Source organism: Aythya ferina, assembly GCF_964211825.1.
Source record: "Aythya ferina genome assembly, chromosome: 16".
NCBI classification, from domain to species: domain Eukaryota; kingdom Metazoa; phylum Chordata; class Aves; order Anseriformes; family Anatidae; genus Aythya; species Aythya ferina.
Window position 1 is genome coordinate 11,120,378 of NC_140315.1, and position 16,068 is coordinate 11,136,445.

General features: G+C 47.8%; 2 protein-coding genes across 2 annotated transcripts; both read right to left on the reverse strand.

Moving 5' to 3' along the window:
- Positions 1 to 969: 969 nt before the first annotated feature.
- Positions 970 to 5,705, reverse strand: LOC311445856 (uncharacterized protein). The gene is made up of 6 exons (XM_084538378.1): positions 5,559 to 5,705; positions 4,181 to 4,483; positions 3,652 to 3,796; positions 2,893 to 3,059; positions 1,938 to 2,069; positions 970 to 1,513 (listed from the first exon to the last, which is right to left on the reverse strand). The coding sequence occupies exons 1-6, from the start codon at positions 5,607 to 5,609 to the stop codon at positions 974 to 976; spliced, it is 1,338 nt and encodes a 445-aa protein (XP_084394504.1). The 5' UTR covers positions 5,610 to 5,705; the 3' UTR covers positions 970 to 973.
- A 4,153-nt stretch (positions 5,706 to 9,858) lies between these two features.
- Positions 9,859 to 14,594, reverse strand: LOC311445617 (uncharacterized protein). The gene is made up of 6 exons (XM_084537907.1): positions 14,448 to 14,594; positions 13,070 to 13,372; positions 12,541 to 12,685; positions 11,782 to 11,948; positions 10,827 to 10,958; positions 9,859 to 10,402 (listed from the first exon to the last, which is right to left on the reverse strand). Exons 1-6 carry the CDS (start codon positions 14,496 to 14,498, stop codon positions 9,863 to 9,865), a joined length of 1,338 nt encoding a protein of 445 aa, XP_084394033.1. The 5' UTR covers positions 14,499 to 14,594; the 3' UTR covers positions 9,859 to 9,862.
- Between the last annotated feature and the right edge of the window lie 1,474 nt (positions 14,595 to 16,068).

Here is a 16,068-nt window from a genome sequence, read left to right on the forward strand (position 1 = left end):
CAGTTCCTTCAAAAGGAGATCCATTTCTACTAAAATGAGGTGCTTAATTCCGGGGCATGAGTTATTCTTGAGGTTTAACTTAAACATTTGAAGTTACTCTTGAGAGGGACGGAGTATGTGTGGGGGGGAGGGGTTGTATTTTGGAAGCTATCCAGAGTTGTAAGGGGAGTTGGTTTTTGCTCCCATTATCACAGTAAAAACTGTCGTACGTGTGGATGGTCCTACAGCATGATTGCTAGAAGCTACTAAAGAAGAGGTGCCAGTTGAGTTCCTCACAACGTGTGAGAGCCTTGCACGAAGCAGTGAGGAACTCCTGCTACAGCACTGCCCCTTCCGCCGCCCCCACACTGCCCTCCCAGAAAGAAAGCAGGGGCTTTGTTGTCCAAGACAGAGTAAGGGGAGCACAAGAAAACCAGGAGGAACTGGAAGAAGACAAACATCCTTATCTTTGTAACGGCAGACACGGAAAACAGCCCGGCAGCTCGTGATCCTTGTCATTGGGACCATCCTTCACTCTGTTTAACTGAAAATATCAAGTACTGCCTTCTGCTGAGTAGGAAAGTTCTTTCACGTGAAGCCCTACCGCCTATACACGAGCACCGCTGTCAATATGGTGTTTCACGCAACACAGTAGCTCACCTGCCCGGCTCCTGCCTCCGTGCTGGCTCACACTCAGCAGGGTCACGTCACAAAATGCACTTGTCAAAACTCTGTTACTGTCTGAGACAGAGTTTTACATAATTCTGCTCCAGCTGCCTTTCCGAATCAAAATGGGATTTGGGGCTCGCTTTCTCTAGCTTGCACGTTACTCACGGCACTTACTGGGGTACCAATGTTGACAAAAATCTTCTTAATCTGTTTTATACATCCAACTTCACGCCTTGTCCTGATAGCATCTTGCACGAGGGAAGTCTTGAAGGAGGGAGGAGAGACAGGCAGCAAAAATTCAGACAAGTCTGTTACTTTTAAGTCATTACAGGTTTTTATTGGAAATGTGTTGTGCATTGCTGCACAACACGTCGCCTGCGAGGGCTTCATCTTTGTTCTTTCCATCGCATTCTGGGGTTTCACACCACTGCATATCGTAAGCCACTAAAGCAGCTTCTTGCTGGTCTGGACATCTTAGAATATTACTTTGCCTCTTGTGGATTTCATTGATGGTCTTCAGTCTGGAAGCTGCAAAATTGATTTTCCTTTTCGGCTGGCGCAATGGCTCCCTCCTCTGTGGCTCCTTAAGATTAGGGAACACCTGGATCACAGAGGATTCATTTCTTTCGCACTCCGGATTTGGTGCACCAGCTCCAAGATGACGTGGACTTCTTATAGGAAGCTGTTGATTCTTGAGGATTGTGTTGATTACTTCCATTCTGGAAGCCACTGAAGGCATTGTAGATTTTGGCTGTCTTAGCGCTTCCATCTTCTGTGCCGCTATAAACGGCTGGTTCATACCGCCTTCAACTTTTTGGCACTTTTTATCGCTTCTCCAGTGGACAGATTCTGTGTATCTGAGAAACTGGTGACAGAAAATACACACATTTAGAGAATGAAAACAAGGAAAGAAGAGATTGCCTTCAGCAGAGAAGGAAAGGAAAAGCAGAAGTGTTTATTGACTTCTTCTTTAGTTGTGTTTGTCACACAGTAGAAATACTTGCTGAATTACAGACTGTACTAAATACTTCTTTATGTGCCCCTGATTGCTAAGCTTCGTTTATTGCCACCACTTTCACGGGTTACATTTAAAATTGCAACTGCATAGTGAAAATCCAAATTCGGACTGTATGAGATGAACCGATGTCTAATCTTACGCATTTCTAACTTACACGGGAAGATACCTCGAACTAAAAGCACAGACCTTTCCAAGCAAATCATGGGATTTTTCCCTCAAGCTCTTTAGCATGGAAGACCTCATCGGTTAGTATTACAAATTGCATTGTTACCTCTGCAGTTTTCTGCTCGTGCTGGGAACGAGCATCGGTCATCCTCGAGGAGGCGGTCTGCCTGTTCTCAAAGGGCCTCCTGACTGCGGCCAGGCCGCCAGGCGCAGTGCAGGCCTTGATCTCCTCGGAAATCTAGAGGGATTAAATAAGGTCAGCTGGTTTCCATTGGTAGCAAGAACGTACTGTCCATGTCAACAAGAAAGGGCAAGGCGTTCTCGAGTGTAAATGAAGCAGTTCCTATGTTCTCCACACAGTTCACTTGGGCCAGGCTTCCTACAGTTCTTCCTTTTGGGGACAGAGAGCTAACTGCAGCATTCTTTGCAGTGTCAGGAGGAGGGAATTTGAACCTTCTCTGCCCAAGGAACTGCAGGAATCTGCTCCGAATACGCCAAAGCGATGAGGAAATCAAGAAGCCAGTGGGCAGGAACTGTGTGGTTTGAAAACACCTGGACTCTTCCCGTACCTTATCTTAACCAGACGCTGTTTTATAACGCAGCGATTTCAAATCCTTCAGTTTGAGCAGCAAGAGCTCTAAGCTCACTGTGCATCTGAATAGGATTTTATTATTTGTCAATAACGAATATTTGTTGTGTTAAAGAAGCTGCTGTTTTTGGTGAACATGAGCAAATAGGATAACCGCGTTGCTGCTCTCTCTCACGCCTAGGGCCCTCATCAGTGAAGTCCAGGCAAAGGTGGACGACAAAGAAGAGCAATTCCATGAATGAAAAGGGATTGTCCAAAAGACCGGAGGCATGTAGCATGAAAAATCTCATTTGGTAGACACAGACTGAAGGATGACTATGTTTGCTATCTAAGTTTCCTAATTTCGGATTTAAATTTTGATCCACCCCGTGAGCCATCTGATAGCTTGCTTGTGGAAATAAAGACAGTTAGGGTCTGACCCTGTGCAAAGCAAACGTAGAATTAAGAAGATAATGAGACATTGGGATCTTACATGATTAGGAAAGCAGTTCCTCTTCTCTGCTTTGGCCGCTGCAGCTTGATAAAGAGCCTCTTTATCCTTTAAGGAGACATTCTCCTCAAAGAGCTGCAGCGTGCTGCCAGGCTTCGGAGGGCGCGCTTCTCGAAGTCCTCTGAGAAGTTTTCGACCACCCCCTGAAACTACAAACAGACATCATAGCTGGGGAGAGGGAGGTGGGTGCACGTGTTTCAAATCTTGAAAGAAAAGCAGTAGGCAAAACGAACAGGAACGCCAACATTTTAGCAGCTGTTTAGCAACTTTTACTTTAGAACACATCAAGCACAGAGCATTCGACTTGTGGAAACCTGAAAGCCACGCTTAAAAGCTAAAGAGTTGGTACGAAAGCAGCACGGCTCCAAATCCAAACTATCTTCACCAACAGAGAATAGGAAGTTCCTGCTTTTCCATAATGGACGAATGCTGCCCATAGTTTTGATATCCTAGTTTTAGATTTGGGTCGTCTTCATCATAAGTTTTCTTCTCTAAACATAGGACACCGTTCTGTTGTGTTCTGCTCAAAAAGTGTTTAATGGGCTTCGGGCACTCCTCCATAACACACAGATAAAATGGAGAAAGCCGAAAAGTTTGTTTGGCATCAATAAGAACACCACGTTCTTTTCCTGGGCAGCCTGGGGGCTGCCCTGATGACAAGAATGTGGTTGCCCCTCGTCACAACAGAGATCGAGTGCACTCAACTAAAGCGAGAAAGCAGATCCAAGTGGTCAGACTAACCTTTGGCATCGCTGTGTTGTCCATTTTCTGAGAGCGTCTCAAAGACTGCCCTCCTCCTTTTAGCACCGGACTCCACTATGCCTGGATTGCTCTCAGGCTCGCTAGTCCGAGCTGGTGACAGTGAGCTCCTCTCACTTTCTGCTCCCTGTTAGAAGACGTCAAGGGGATGGGAGTTAGAAGCTACTGGTAGGAGACTGATAGGGTTCTCGGGGGCAGAAATGACATGAGGCAGCAGCAGATTGGAAGGGGGTGCTGTTCTGGCAGCAGTGTTCTCCAGGATGCTCTATGGTCAATTTCTGTGGCACTGCAGGTTGTGAATGGTGCATTCATGTGCTGCTTAGCTGATAGCTCATCGCACCATCGTGCTTAGCAGTATCTCGCACTTTCCATTTGCCGTGGTCTCCTTGCAAAACAAGGAGATTTGGCACAGTTGCACATGTTTTCCTCACGTTGACAGAGGTGCTAGAATCACAAGGCCACAGTGATGGGGGGGGAATCGTTCTCAAGTGCAGAACCTTCTTGCACTCACCTTCCTGCCACCCAGGTTCTCGAAGTGGCTCTCAAGCTCCTTGTCAGAAGTTGGGAAGTTTTCAATCTCGCCAGGGGCGCCCAGGGGCTCCTCCTCGATGGTTTCCATGATACGACCCCGTGCCCGGAGTATTTCCACAGATTTGACACGGATGCGTCTCTTCCGTGCCCGTGACCGTGACCGTGGCACTGGTGGGCGCTGGCGCACCAAGATGGGTCTTGTGGCCCTGGCGGACTCCCGTTCCTTCACAAGGAGCTGGAAAGAGCCCTTCTGCGGGGTCACGTCAGATGACTCCATCGTGCCCTGCCAATGAAACAGGTACATCGTGCCATAGCTTGTATTTCAGACTGAGCTTCAGCCTGCAGTGTTGGACTGACTGGACTTTTGTTTGTTTGCTTACTTTGTTTTGAGACAAATACCTAAGGATTTGAGTGGTCTGCAGTATTTCACAGGGGAGGAAGAGGCACGGGAGAAGCGCTAGGGTTCTGCAATCCAAGGCTACTCATGGAAGAAATTGCACTGTGCCATCTGCGCTTCTCAGGAATGAATTTGAATTGAGGCCTCAACCTGACTTTAAGCCACTTTCTCCACCTGCTCACAGTCACTGAAATCCCTACAAAATGCTGATGGGAATTCCTTCTTAAGTCAAATACTTGATGGCGACTGCGCATCTGAAACTGTCAGTAGATTGTATTGCTTCCTGGGCTTCATAGAGCCTTCTTAGCCTTTATGAAAATGCAGGGAGAAAACTGGGGGAATAAGAACAACCAGAGAGATTTGGAGTTGGGCTTCAGTGGCCTTTAGCCTTTCATACCATCTTTGCTGACTGTGATTCCTAACTTTGGCTGGCCACTCGTGAAGTTATTGTGTTTCAGTGAAGTACGTCCACTGTGGGAGAAGGACCGACACGTTGCCCATGGGGCTGTAACTCATTCAAGCTGATGCCTTTTCCCAAGCACTGCAGTCCAGCCCCCAGGACCCAGAGGAAAGGACAGAACAGAGAGCAGCCGAGCCCTTAGTTTATGACCATGCTGGGACGAGAGGCAGGGGGATGCGAGAGAGAGGAACAGAAGCTGCTTCTCCCTCGATCTGGGGACCAATATTCACTGCCCATGGTACCAGAGGATCTTGTCTCCACTAAAGACTCCCTGAAAGCGCGCGTGGGAGCTAGCTGCACGCTTCGGACACCATCACATGAAGAGCTTGCAGTTTCTGCTGCAGGTAAGCAGAGCCTCAAGTATCCGCAGCATTTCACTTTTTGTTTCTTTTGCCCCCTTTGTTCGCCCATTTATCATATGAACAGTATCAAGCTTTGCACTAGACCACCTATGTCCAAAGAAGTGCATGAACTTGTGCAGATTGAAGGAGCTAATCTTACCGCTAGGGTCTTCTCAGTGGACCGTTCATCCTGTGACATCGCTGCACTCATCTCGTGCCTGTTAAAAGGAAGGCAAATTTAAACGTTCTCGTATTCACTGGTCTCATCTGACTAACGAACGTGAAGCTTGATCACCAGTTCACAGGATGGAACTGTTGGAGACAAGCTGTTGGAAACATTGGAGACAAGCCGTATCCTACCTCGTTCGTCACAGCTGCACTTCCAAGAAGTGATGACCGCAGGAAGAGGCGCTGCCTTTTATCCTGCCTGGCTGCATTATGAGCACACAATCAGTCCACAGTTGCCAGGTTACTGGCTCCATCTATGGGCATACGGAAACCGAGACAGCCAAGCTGGCACCCCCACTTTCCTTACCCCAAAAGACCAGCCAGAGACCCCCGGGGCAGAACCTGTTGCTGCTGCAGAACCACGTCCAGAAAGAACTTGGGGTCCTTAGAGACAAGATCTTGGGCGGAAAGAGCCCTCAGAGAGAGCATCGCTTTTTCATTCTTATTCTCCACTCCTTAGCTAACTTCAAATTCTCTCTTAGAGCTAACCAGAACAACTGTTGGACCAGCTCTGGCACACCGTGCTTGGCTTTCTTTCATTTATGCATGTTGGCTGTTTTGCGTGTGGCTGGTTGGTCTTGATAATTAAGAGAAATATCCAAACGTCAGGTAATTTGCCCCTGACGTGTTCTCTCTTCCTGTAGGCTGACGGAGACTTCTGACTTTCAGGCTACAGCTCTTTGGCCAACAAAACTATTGAAGGACTCTCTACTAGGCCAACCCATTCTTTCGGAATGGGGAATTAAGGGAGAAATCCAACGTGGACATTTTTGGACCTAGAGAGGGAGAGAATCAGCAAGTGAACTCAGAAGTCTGCAGTTGCAATGCCATACCTGGGCTTCATAAAGCAGCTCGGTGCTCAGGCTCGGGCTCAAAGGCGACGCACAAGAACCTGCTGCCCGTCTGTGTTGGGGTACCCTCTGTTGTGCGTTTGCATTCAGCCGACAGGTACTAAACGTTCTGGGGAATACACTGCAGGGGGAAGTGTATTCCCCCAGAATACAGAACAGAAGGAGTTCCCATGTTGTTTCAACCAAAGCCCTGTTGCTTGACTTTAAAGAATTATTTCTGAGTTAGGCGCTGGACTTCTGTACACGTGCTAAGCTAGGTGAAGGGATGCAAGACACGGACTCCTGATGGCTCTTCAACAGGAGGCCTTTCTTGCCCTTTTTCACTACTACATATACTTTCCCCGTAGCCCCACGCACTCTCCACGTGCCCAAATCTCTCATACAATTGGTTAGAGACCCTCAGACACGTGCCTCAAGCCAGCCAGCAACTGGCCACTGCCCCAGAGATCATCTTTAACACTGTAGCCAACTGCCTTTATCTCAACCTTGCTCAAGTTTTTGTTTCTACCGCTGGTTTCCTCATTATCTCTCATTCAGGGACGTGTGAAACAGCGCGGAGCTACCTGCAAATTCCTTTCCCACAATTCCCCCTTTTTTATTTTCGATCAACCAAACGCTTTTGATAGATTGCCTAACAATCACCGCAGATATTGCAAGACGCACGGTACAAGAAGCAACAGGGTGAAAATCACATGCAGAGTTATGTAAAGCAGCGTGCCTACTAGAATCTACATCACTCAACAAACCACTAAGCACTAGGGATGTTGCTTCGCAGAGATGCTGCATCTCACTTGCACAGCACTATCACACCGTCACGCAGAGAGGCCTCTTGCACTTCTCATTCATACCACAAGAAAATATCACTTAATATCATTTGTCCACAGCTTCAGGAGGTCCTGGTGAGCAGCTGAGAGCGGAGACCCCTCCGAGGAAAATGCTTGGGGTGCACCAATGGGCGTCTGTTCCACAGTCGATCCCACAGCCAAGCAGAGCAGCTCCTGGCGCAAGGAACGATGCTATTCTAGTTTTGTGTAATTACACCAAAGAGATGCATTGCAATAAGTAGCAAGTGTGGCCTTGACCATTTGTTTCGTGATTTGTTTCTTTCCCAAGCAATTGAACCTTACACATGCTGTTGCTCTTACACATCCCAGGGTACCTCATTCCTGTGGCTCTAGGGGCGCTTGCACTTCGCTAGCAGACAGTCCAGTCTTTGTTAGCCGTCGGCTTCCCCACCAGACATGTCGTAGACGGGTCGTTTTATTGGCTCCACCAGATCCGGGACCCTCCTCCCATCAGCTCCAACTTCCTCCTTTCTAGCTGTTGGCCACACCATGCCCCCGAGCCACCTCCCTCCTCACTTTTAGTGCACTGCTGTATCATTACTCAGCTCCAGATTATCACCAAACGGGTCACCCACAGTTAGACACATTACATTAGTAATTGTTCTCGATTCAGCTGGTGGGTTTCAGAATGATTTCTGAGCAAGCGAAACAGAGCCACGAGGAGGAGGTTTCGTCCTCTTATGAGGAAGAACTTCTTACAGTTCAGATGACAGAGCACTGCAACAGGCTGCTCAGAGAGCTTGTGGAGTCTCTTCTTTGGAGATGCTCAAAAGTCGTCTGGATGTGATCCCTTGTAATGTGCTTGGGGTGACCCTGCTTGAACAGGGGGGCTGGACCAGATGATCTCTGGAGGTCCCTTCCAACCTGTGACACATTCTGTGATTCTGTGACAGACTGCAGTGAAAGGAAGTGGGTACGGAGGTACATATATTGCTTTCCTTGTTTGTTTGTTTGTTTGTTTGTTTTTTCTTTCTCATGCTGAGCAGTTGCATGGAAACAACAAAGTGCCTGAGTCAAGTCAGAGCTGATCTTCAGGAGGCAGCACCAATATACTGCACCTGGGCACCATCTCCCAAAGCCTTCCCAACTCCACAGAATTTCATTCCAGTAAGCGCCCCGTCTACTGCCAAAAATCTGTAGTGAAACAAACCCCGTATTTAAATGTCATTTTTTGTTTCATTAAAACGCATTCCTTGAGGAACTCCCAACCATTCCATCCCACTTTCCATCTCTCGTCCTCATACCTACACATAAGAAAACGCTGCTGAGAGCCAGCTTCACTAAGCATGCCCACGATGCACAAGTTGGAAAAAGCTTCCCTGCTTTTTATATCACTTCAGAGGGTCCACCATCATGGTGATCCCCATTAAAACAATCTGGTGCCTTCATGACTTCAACCCAGGCTGGAGACCTGCATTTAAAAATGTCAGAGCCTGCTTCCACGTATCCCAAAGCTTTGGTCTTAACAAACGCTCCTGAGGAATCCACATTTGTCATCTAGACTCTTAGGGCTGGGACACCAAATGAAGCAATGGAGGCAGAAGAACTGGTACCCGAGTACACAAAACAGTTCCTTCAAAAGGAGATCCATTTCTACTAAAATGAGGTGCTTAATTCCGGGGCATGAGTTATTCTTGAGGTTTAACTTAAACATTTGAAGTTACTCTTGAGAGGGACGGAGTATGTGTGGGGGGGAGGGGTTGTATTTTGGAAGCTATCCAGAGTTGTAAGGGGAGTTGGTTTTTGCTCCCATTATCACAGTAAAAACTGTCGTACGTGTGGATGGTCCTACAGCATGATTGCTAGAAGCTACTAAAGAAGAGGTGCCAGTTGAGTTCCTCACAACGTGTGAGAGCCTTGCACGAAGCAGTGAGGAACTCCTGCTACAGCACTGCCCCTTCCGCCGCCCCCACACTGCCCTCCCAGAAAGAAAGCAGGGGCTTTGTTGTCCAAGACAGAGTAAGGGGAGCACAAGAAAACCAGGAGGAACTGGAAGAAGACAAACATCCTTATCTTTGTAACGGCAGACACGGAAAACAGCCCGGCAGCTCGTGATCCTTGTCATTGGGACCATCCTTCACTCTGTTTAACTGAAAATATCAAGTACTGCCTTCTGCTGAGTAGGAAAGTTCTTTCACGTGAAGCCCTACCGCCTATACACGAGCACCGCTGTCAATATGGTGTTTCACGCAACACAGTAGCTCACCTGCCCGGCTCCTGCCTCCGTGCTGGCTCACACTCAGCAGGGTCACGTCACAAAATGCACTTGTCAAAACTCTGTTACTGTCTGAGACAGAGTTTTACATAATTCTGCTCCAGCTGCCTTTCCGAATCAAAATGGGATTTGGGGCTCGCTTTCTCTAGCTTGCACGTTACTCACGGCACTTACTGGGGTACCAATGTTGACAAAAATCTTCTTAATCTGTTTTATACATCCAACTTCACGCCTTGTCCTGATAGCATCTTGCACGAGGGAAGTCTTGAAGGAGGGAGGAGAGACAGGCAGCAAAAATTCAGACAAGTCTGTTACTTTTAAGTCATTACAGGTTTTTATTGGAAATGTGTTGTGCATTGCTGCACAACACGTCGCCTGCGAGGGCTTCATCTTTGTTCTTTCCATCGCATTCTGGGGTTTCACACCACTGCATATCGTAAGCCACTAAAGCAGCTTCTTGCTGGTCTGGACATCTTAGAATATTACTTTGCCTCTTGTGGATTTCATTGATGGTCTTCAGTCTGGAAGCTGCAAAATTGATTTTCCTTTTCGGCTGGCGCAATGGCTCCCTCCTCTGTGGCTCCTTAAGATTAGGGAACACCTGGATCACAGAGGATTCATTTCTTTCGCACTCCGGATTTGGTGCACCAGCTCCAAGATGACGTGGACTTCTTATAGGAAGCTGTTGATTCTTGAGGATTGTGTTGATTACTTCCATTCTGGAAGCCACTGAAGGCATTGTAGATTTTGGCTGTCTTAGCGCTTCCATCTTCTGTGCCGCTATAAACGGCTGGTTCATACCGCCTTCAACTTTTTGGCACTTTTTATCGCTTCTCCAGTGGACAGATTCTGTGTATCTGAGAAACTGGTGACAGAAAATACACACATTTAGAGAATGAAAACAAGGAAAGAAGAGATTGCCTTCAGCAGAGAAGGAAAGGAAAAGCAGAAGTGTTTATTGACTTCTTCTTTAGTTGTGTTTGTCACACAGTAGAAATACTTGCTGAATTACAGACTGTACTAAATACTTCTTTATGTGCCCCTGATTGCTAAGCTTCGTTTATTGCCACCACTTTCACGGGTTACATTTAAAATTGCAACTGCATAGTGAAAATCCAAATTCGGACTGTATGAGATGAACCGATGTCTAATCTTACGCATTTCTAACTTACACGGGAAGATACCTCGAACTAAAAGCACAGACCTTTCCAAGCAAATCATGGGATTTTTCCCTCAAGCTCTTTAGCATGGAAGACCTCATCGGTTAGTATTACAAATTGCATTGTTACCTCTGCAGTTTTCTGCTCGTGCTGGGAACGAGCATCGGTCATCCTCGAGGAGGCGGTCTGCCTGTTCTCAAAGGGCCTCCTGACTGCGGCCAGGCCGCCAGGCGCAGTGCAGGCCTTGATCTCCTCGGAAATCTAGAGGGATTAAATAAGGTCAGCTGGTTTCCATTGGTAGCAAGAACGTACTGTCCATGTCAACAAGAAAGGGCAAGGCGTTCTCGAGTGTAAATGAAGCAGTTCCTATGTTCTCCACACAGTTCACTTGGGCCAGGCTTCCTACAGTTCTTCCTTTTGGGGACAGAGAGCTAACTGCAGCATTCTTTGCAGTGTCAGGAGGAGGGAATTTGAACCTTCTCTGCCCAAGGAACTGCAGGAATCTGCTCCGAATACGCCAAAGCGATGAGGAAATCAAGAAGCCAGTGGGCAGGAACTGTGTGGTTTGAAAACACCTGGACTCTTCCCGTACCTTATCTTAACCAGACGCTGTTTTATAACGCAGCGATTTCAAATCCTTCAGTTTGAGCAGCAAGAGCTCTAAGCTCACTGTGCATCTGAATAGGATTTTATTATTTGTCAATAACGAATATTTGTTGTGTTAAAGAAGCTGCTGTTTTTGGTGAACATGAGCAAATAGGATAACCGCGTTGCTGCTCTCTCTCACGCCTAGGGCCCTCATCAGTGAAGTCCAGGCAAAGGTGGACGACAAAGAAGAGCAATTCCATGAATGAAAAGGGATTGTCCAAAAGACCGGAGGCATGTAGCATGAAAAATCTCATTTGGTAGACACAGACTGAAGGATGACTATGTTTGCTATCTAAGTTTCCTAATTTCGGATTTAAATTTTGATCCACCCCGTGAGCCATCTGATAGCTTGCTTGTGGAAATAAAGACAGTTAGGGTCTGACCCTGTGCAAAGCAAACGTAGAATTAAGAAGATAATGAGACATTGGGATCTTACATGATTAGGAAAGCAGTTCCTCTTCTCTGCTTTGGCCGCTGCAGCTTGATAAAGAGCCTCTTTATCCTTTAAGGAGACATTCTCCTCAAAGAGCTGCAGCGTGCTGCCAGGCTTCGGAGGGCGCGCTTCTCGAAGTCCTCTGAGAAGTTTTCGACCACCCCCTGAAACTACAAACAGACATCATAGCTGGGGAGAGGGAGGTGGGTGCACGTGTTTCAAATCTTGAAAGAAAAGCAGTAGGCAAAACGAACAGGAACGCCAACATTTTAGCAGCTGTTTAGCAACTTTTACTTTAGAACACATCAAGCACAGAGCATTCGACTTGTGGAAACCTGAAAGCCACGCTTAAAAGCTAAAGAGTTGGTACGAAAGCAGCACGGCTCCAAATCCAAACTATCTTCACCAACAGAGAATAGGAAGTTCCTGCTTTTCCATAATGGACGAATGCTGCCCATAGTTTTGATATCCTAGTTTTAGATTTGGGTCGTCTTCATCATAAGTTTTCTTCTCTAAACATAGGACACCGTTCTGTTGTGTTCTGCTCAAAAAGTGTTTAATGGGCTTCGGGCACTCCTCCATAACACACAGATAAAATGGAGAAAGCCGAAAAGTTTGTTTGGCATCAATAAGAACACCACGTTCTTTTCCTGGGCAGCCTGGGGGCTGCCCTGATGACAAGAATGTGGTTGCCCCTCGTCACAACAGAGATCGAGTGCACTCAACTAAAGCGAGAAAGCAGATCCAAGTGGTCAGACTAACCTTTGGCATCGCTGTGTTGTCCATTTTCTGAGAGCGTCTCAAAGACTGCCCTCCTCCTTTTAGCACCGGACTCCACTATGCCTGGATTGCTCTCAGGCTCGCTAGTCCGAGCTGGTGACAGTGAGCTCCTCTCACTTTCTGCTCCCTGTTAGAAGACGTCAAGGGGATGGGAGTTAGAAGCTACTGGTAGGAGACTGATAGGGTTCTCGGGGGCAGAAATGACATGAGGCAGCAGCAGATTGGAAGGGGGTGCTGTTCTGGCAGCAGTGTTCTCCAGGATGCTCTATGGTCAATTTCTGTGGCACTGCAGGTTGTGAATGGTGCATTCATGTGCTGCTTAGCTGATAGCTCATCGCACCATCGTGCTTAGCAGTATCTCGCACTTTCCATTTGCCGTGGTCTCCTTGCAAAACAAGGAGATTTGGCACAGTTGCACATGTTTTCCTCACGTTGACAGAGGTGCTAGAATCACAAGGCCACAGTGATGGGGGGGGAATCGTTCTCAAGTGCAGAACCTTCTTGCACTCACCTTCCTGCCACCCAGGTTCTCGAAGTGGCTCTCAAGCTCCTTGTCAGAAGTTGGGAAGTTTTCAATCTCGCCAGGGGCGCCCAGGGGCTCCTCCTCGATGGTTTCCATGATACGACCCCGTGCCCGGAGTATTTCCACAGATTTGACACGGATGCGTCTCTTCCGTGCCCGTGACCGTGACCGTGGCACTGGTGGGCGCTGGCGCACCAAGATGGGTCTTGTGGCCCTGGCGGACTCCCGTTCCTTCACAAGGAGCTGGAAAGAGCCCTTCTGCGGGGTCACGTCAGATGACTCCATCGTGCCCTGCCAATGAAACAGGTACATCGTGCCATAGCTTGTATTTCAGACTGAGCTTCAGCCTGCAGTGTTGGACTGACTGGACTTTTGTTTGTTTGCTTACTTTGTTTTGAGACAAATACCTAAGGATTTGAGTGGTCTGCAGTATTTCACAGGGGAGGAAGAGGCACGGGAGAAGCGCTAGGGTTCTGCAATCCAAGGCTACTCATGGAAGAAATTGCACTGTGCCATCTGCGCTTCTCAGGAATGAATTTGAATTGAGGCCTCAACCTGACTTTAAGCCACTTTCTCCACCTGCTCACAGTCACTGAAGTCCCTACAAAATGCTGATGGGAATTCCTTCTTAAGTCAAATACTTGATGGCGACTGCGCATCTGAAACTGTCAGTAGATTGTATTGCTTCCTGGGCTTCATAGAGCCTTCTTAGCCTTTATGAAAATGCAGGGAGAAAACTGGGGGAATAAGAACAACCAGAGAGATTTGGAGTTGGGCTTCAGTGGCCTTTAGCCTTTCATACCATCTTTGCTGACTGTGATTCCTAACTTTGGCTGGCCACTCGTGAAGTTATTGTGTTTCAGTGAAGTACGTCCACTGTGGGAGAAGGACCGACACGTTGCCCATGGGGCTGTAACTCATTCAAGCTGATGCCTTTTCCCAAGCACTGCAGTCCAGCCCCCAGGACCCAGAGGAAAGGACAGAACAGAGAGCAGCCGAGCCCTTAGTTTATGACCATGCTGGGACGAGAGGCAGGGGGATGCGAGAGAGAGGAACAGAAGCTGCTTCTCCCTCGATCTGGGGACCAATATTCACTGCCCATGGTACCAGAGGATCTTGTCTCCACTAAAGACTCCCTGAAAGCGCGCGTGGGAGCTAGCTGCACGCTTCGGACACCATCACATGAAGAGCTTGCAGTTTCTGCTGCAGGTAAGCAGAGCCTCAAGTATCCGCAGCATTTCACTTTTTGTTTCTTTTGCCCCCTTTGTTCGCCCATTTATCATATGAACAGTATCAAGCTTTGCACTAGACCACCTATGTCCAAAGAAGTGCATGAACTTGTGCAGATTGAAGGAGCTAATCTTACCGCTAGGGTCTTCTCAGTGGACCGTTCATCCTGTGACATCGCTGCACTCATCTCGTGCCTGTTAAAAGGAAGGCAAATTTAAACGTTCTCGTATTCACTGGTCTCATCTGACTAACGAACGTGAAGCTTGATCACCAGTTCACAGGATGGAACTGTTGGAGACAAGCTGTTGGAAACATTGGAGACAAGCCGTATCCTACCTCGTTCGTCACAGCTGCACTTCCAAGAAGTGATGACCGCAGGAAGAGGCGCTGCCTTTTATCCTGCCTGGCTGCATTATGAGCACACAATCAGTCCACAGTTGCCAGGTTACTGGCTCCATCTATGGGCATACGGAAACCGAGACAGCCAAGCTGGCACCCCCACTTTCCTTACCCCAAAAGACCAGCCAGAGACCCCCGGGGCAGAACCTGTTGCTGCTGCAGAACCACGTCCAGAAAGAACTTGGGGTCCTTAGAGACAAGATCTTGGGCGGAAAGAGCCCTCAGAGAGAGCATCGCTTTTTCATTCTTATTCTCCACTCCTTAGCTAACTTCAAATTCTCTCTTAGAGCTAACCAGAACAACTGTTGGACCAGCTCTGGCACACCGTGCTTGGCTTTCTTTCATTTATGCATGTTGGCTGTTTTGCGTGTGGCTGGTTGGTCTTGATAATTAAGAGAAATATCCAAACGTCAGGTAATTTGCCCCTGACGTGTTCTCTCTTCCTGTAGGCTGACGGAGACTTCTGACTTTCAGGCTACAGCTCTTTGGCCAACAAAACTATTGAAGGACTCTCTACTAGGCCAACCCATTCTTTCGGAATGGGGAATTAAGGGAGAAATCCAACGTGGACATTTTTGGACCTAGAGAGGGAGAGAATCAGCAAGTGAACTCAGAAGTCTGCAGTTGCAATGCCATACCTGGGCTTCATAAAGCAGCTCGGTGCTCAGGCTCGGGCTCAAAGGCGACGCACAAGAACCTGCTGCCCGTCTGTGTTGGGGTACCCTCTGTTGTGCGTTTGCATTCAGCCGACAGGTACTAAACGTTCTGGGGAATACACTGCAGGGGGAAGTGTATTCCCCCAGAATACAGAACAGAAGGAGTTCCCATGTTGTTTCAACCAAAGCCCTGTTGCTTGACTTTAAAGAATTATTTCTGAGTTAGGCGCTGGACTTCTGTACACGTGCTAAGCTAGGTGAAGGGATGCAAGACACGGACTCCTGATGGCTCTTCAACAGGAGGCCTTTCTTGCCCTTTTTCACTACTACATATACTTTCCCCGTAGCCCCACGCACTCTCCACGTGCCCAAATCTCTCATACAATTGGTTAGAGACCCTCAGACACGTGCCTCAAGCCAGCCAGCAACTGGCCACTGCCCCAGAGATCATCTTTAACACTGTAGCCAACTGCCTTTATCTCAACCTTGCTCAAGTTTTTGTTTCTACCGCTGGTTTCCTCATTATCTCTCATTCAGGGACGTGTGAAACAGCGCGGAGCTACCTGCAAATTCCTTTCCCACAATTCCCCCTTTTTTATTTTCGATCAACCAAACGCTTTTGATAGATTGCCTAACAATCACCGCAGATATTGCAAGACGCACGGTACAAGAAGCAACAGGGTGAAAATCACATGCAGAGTT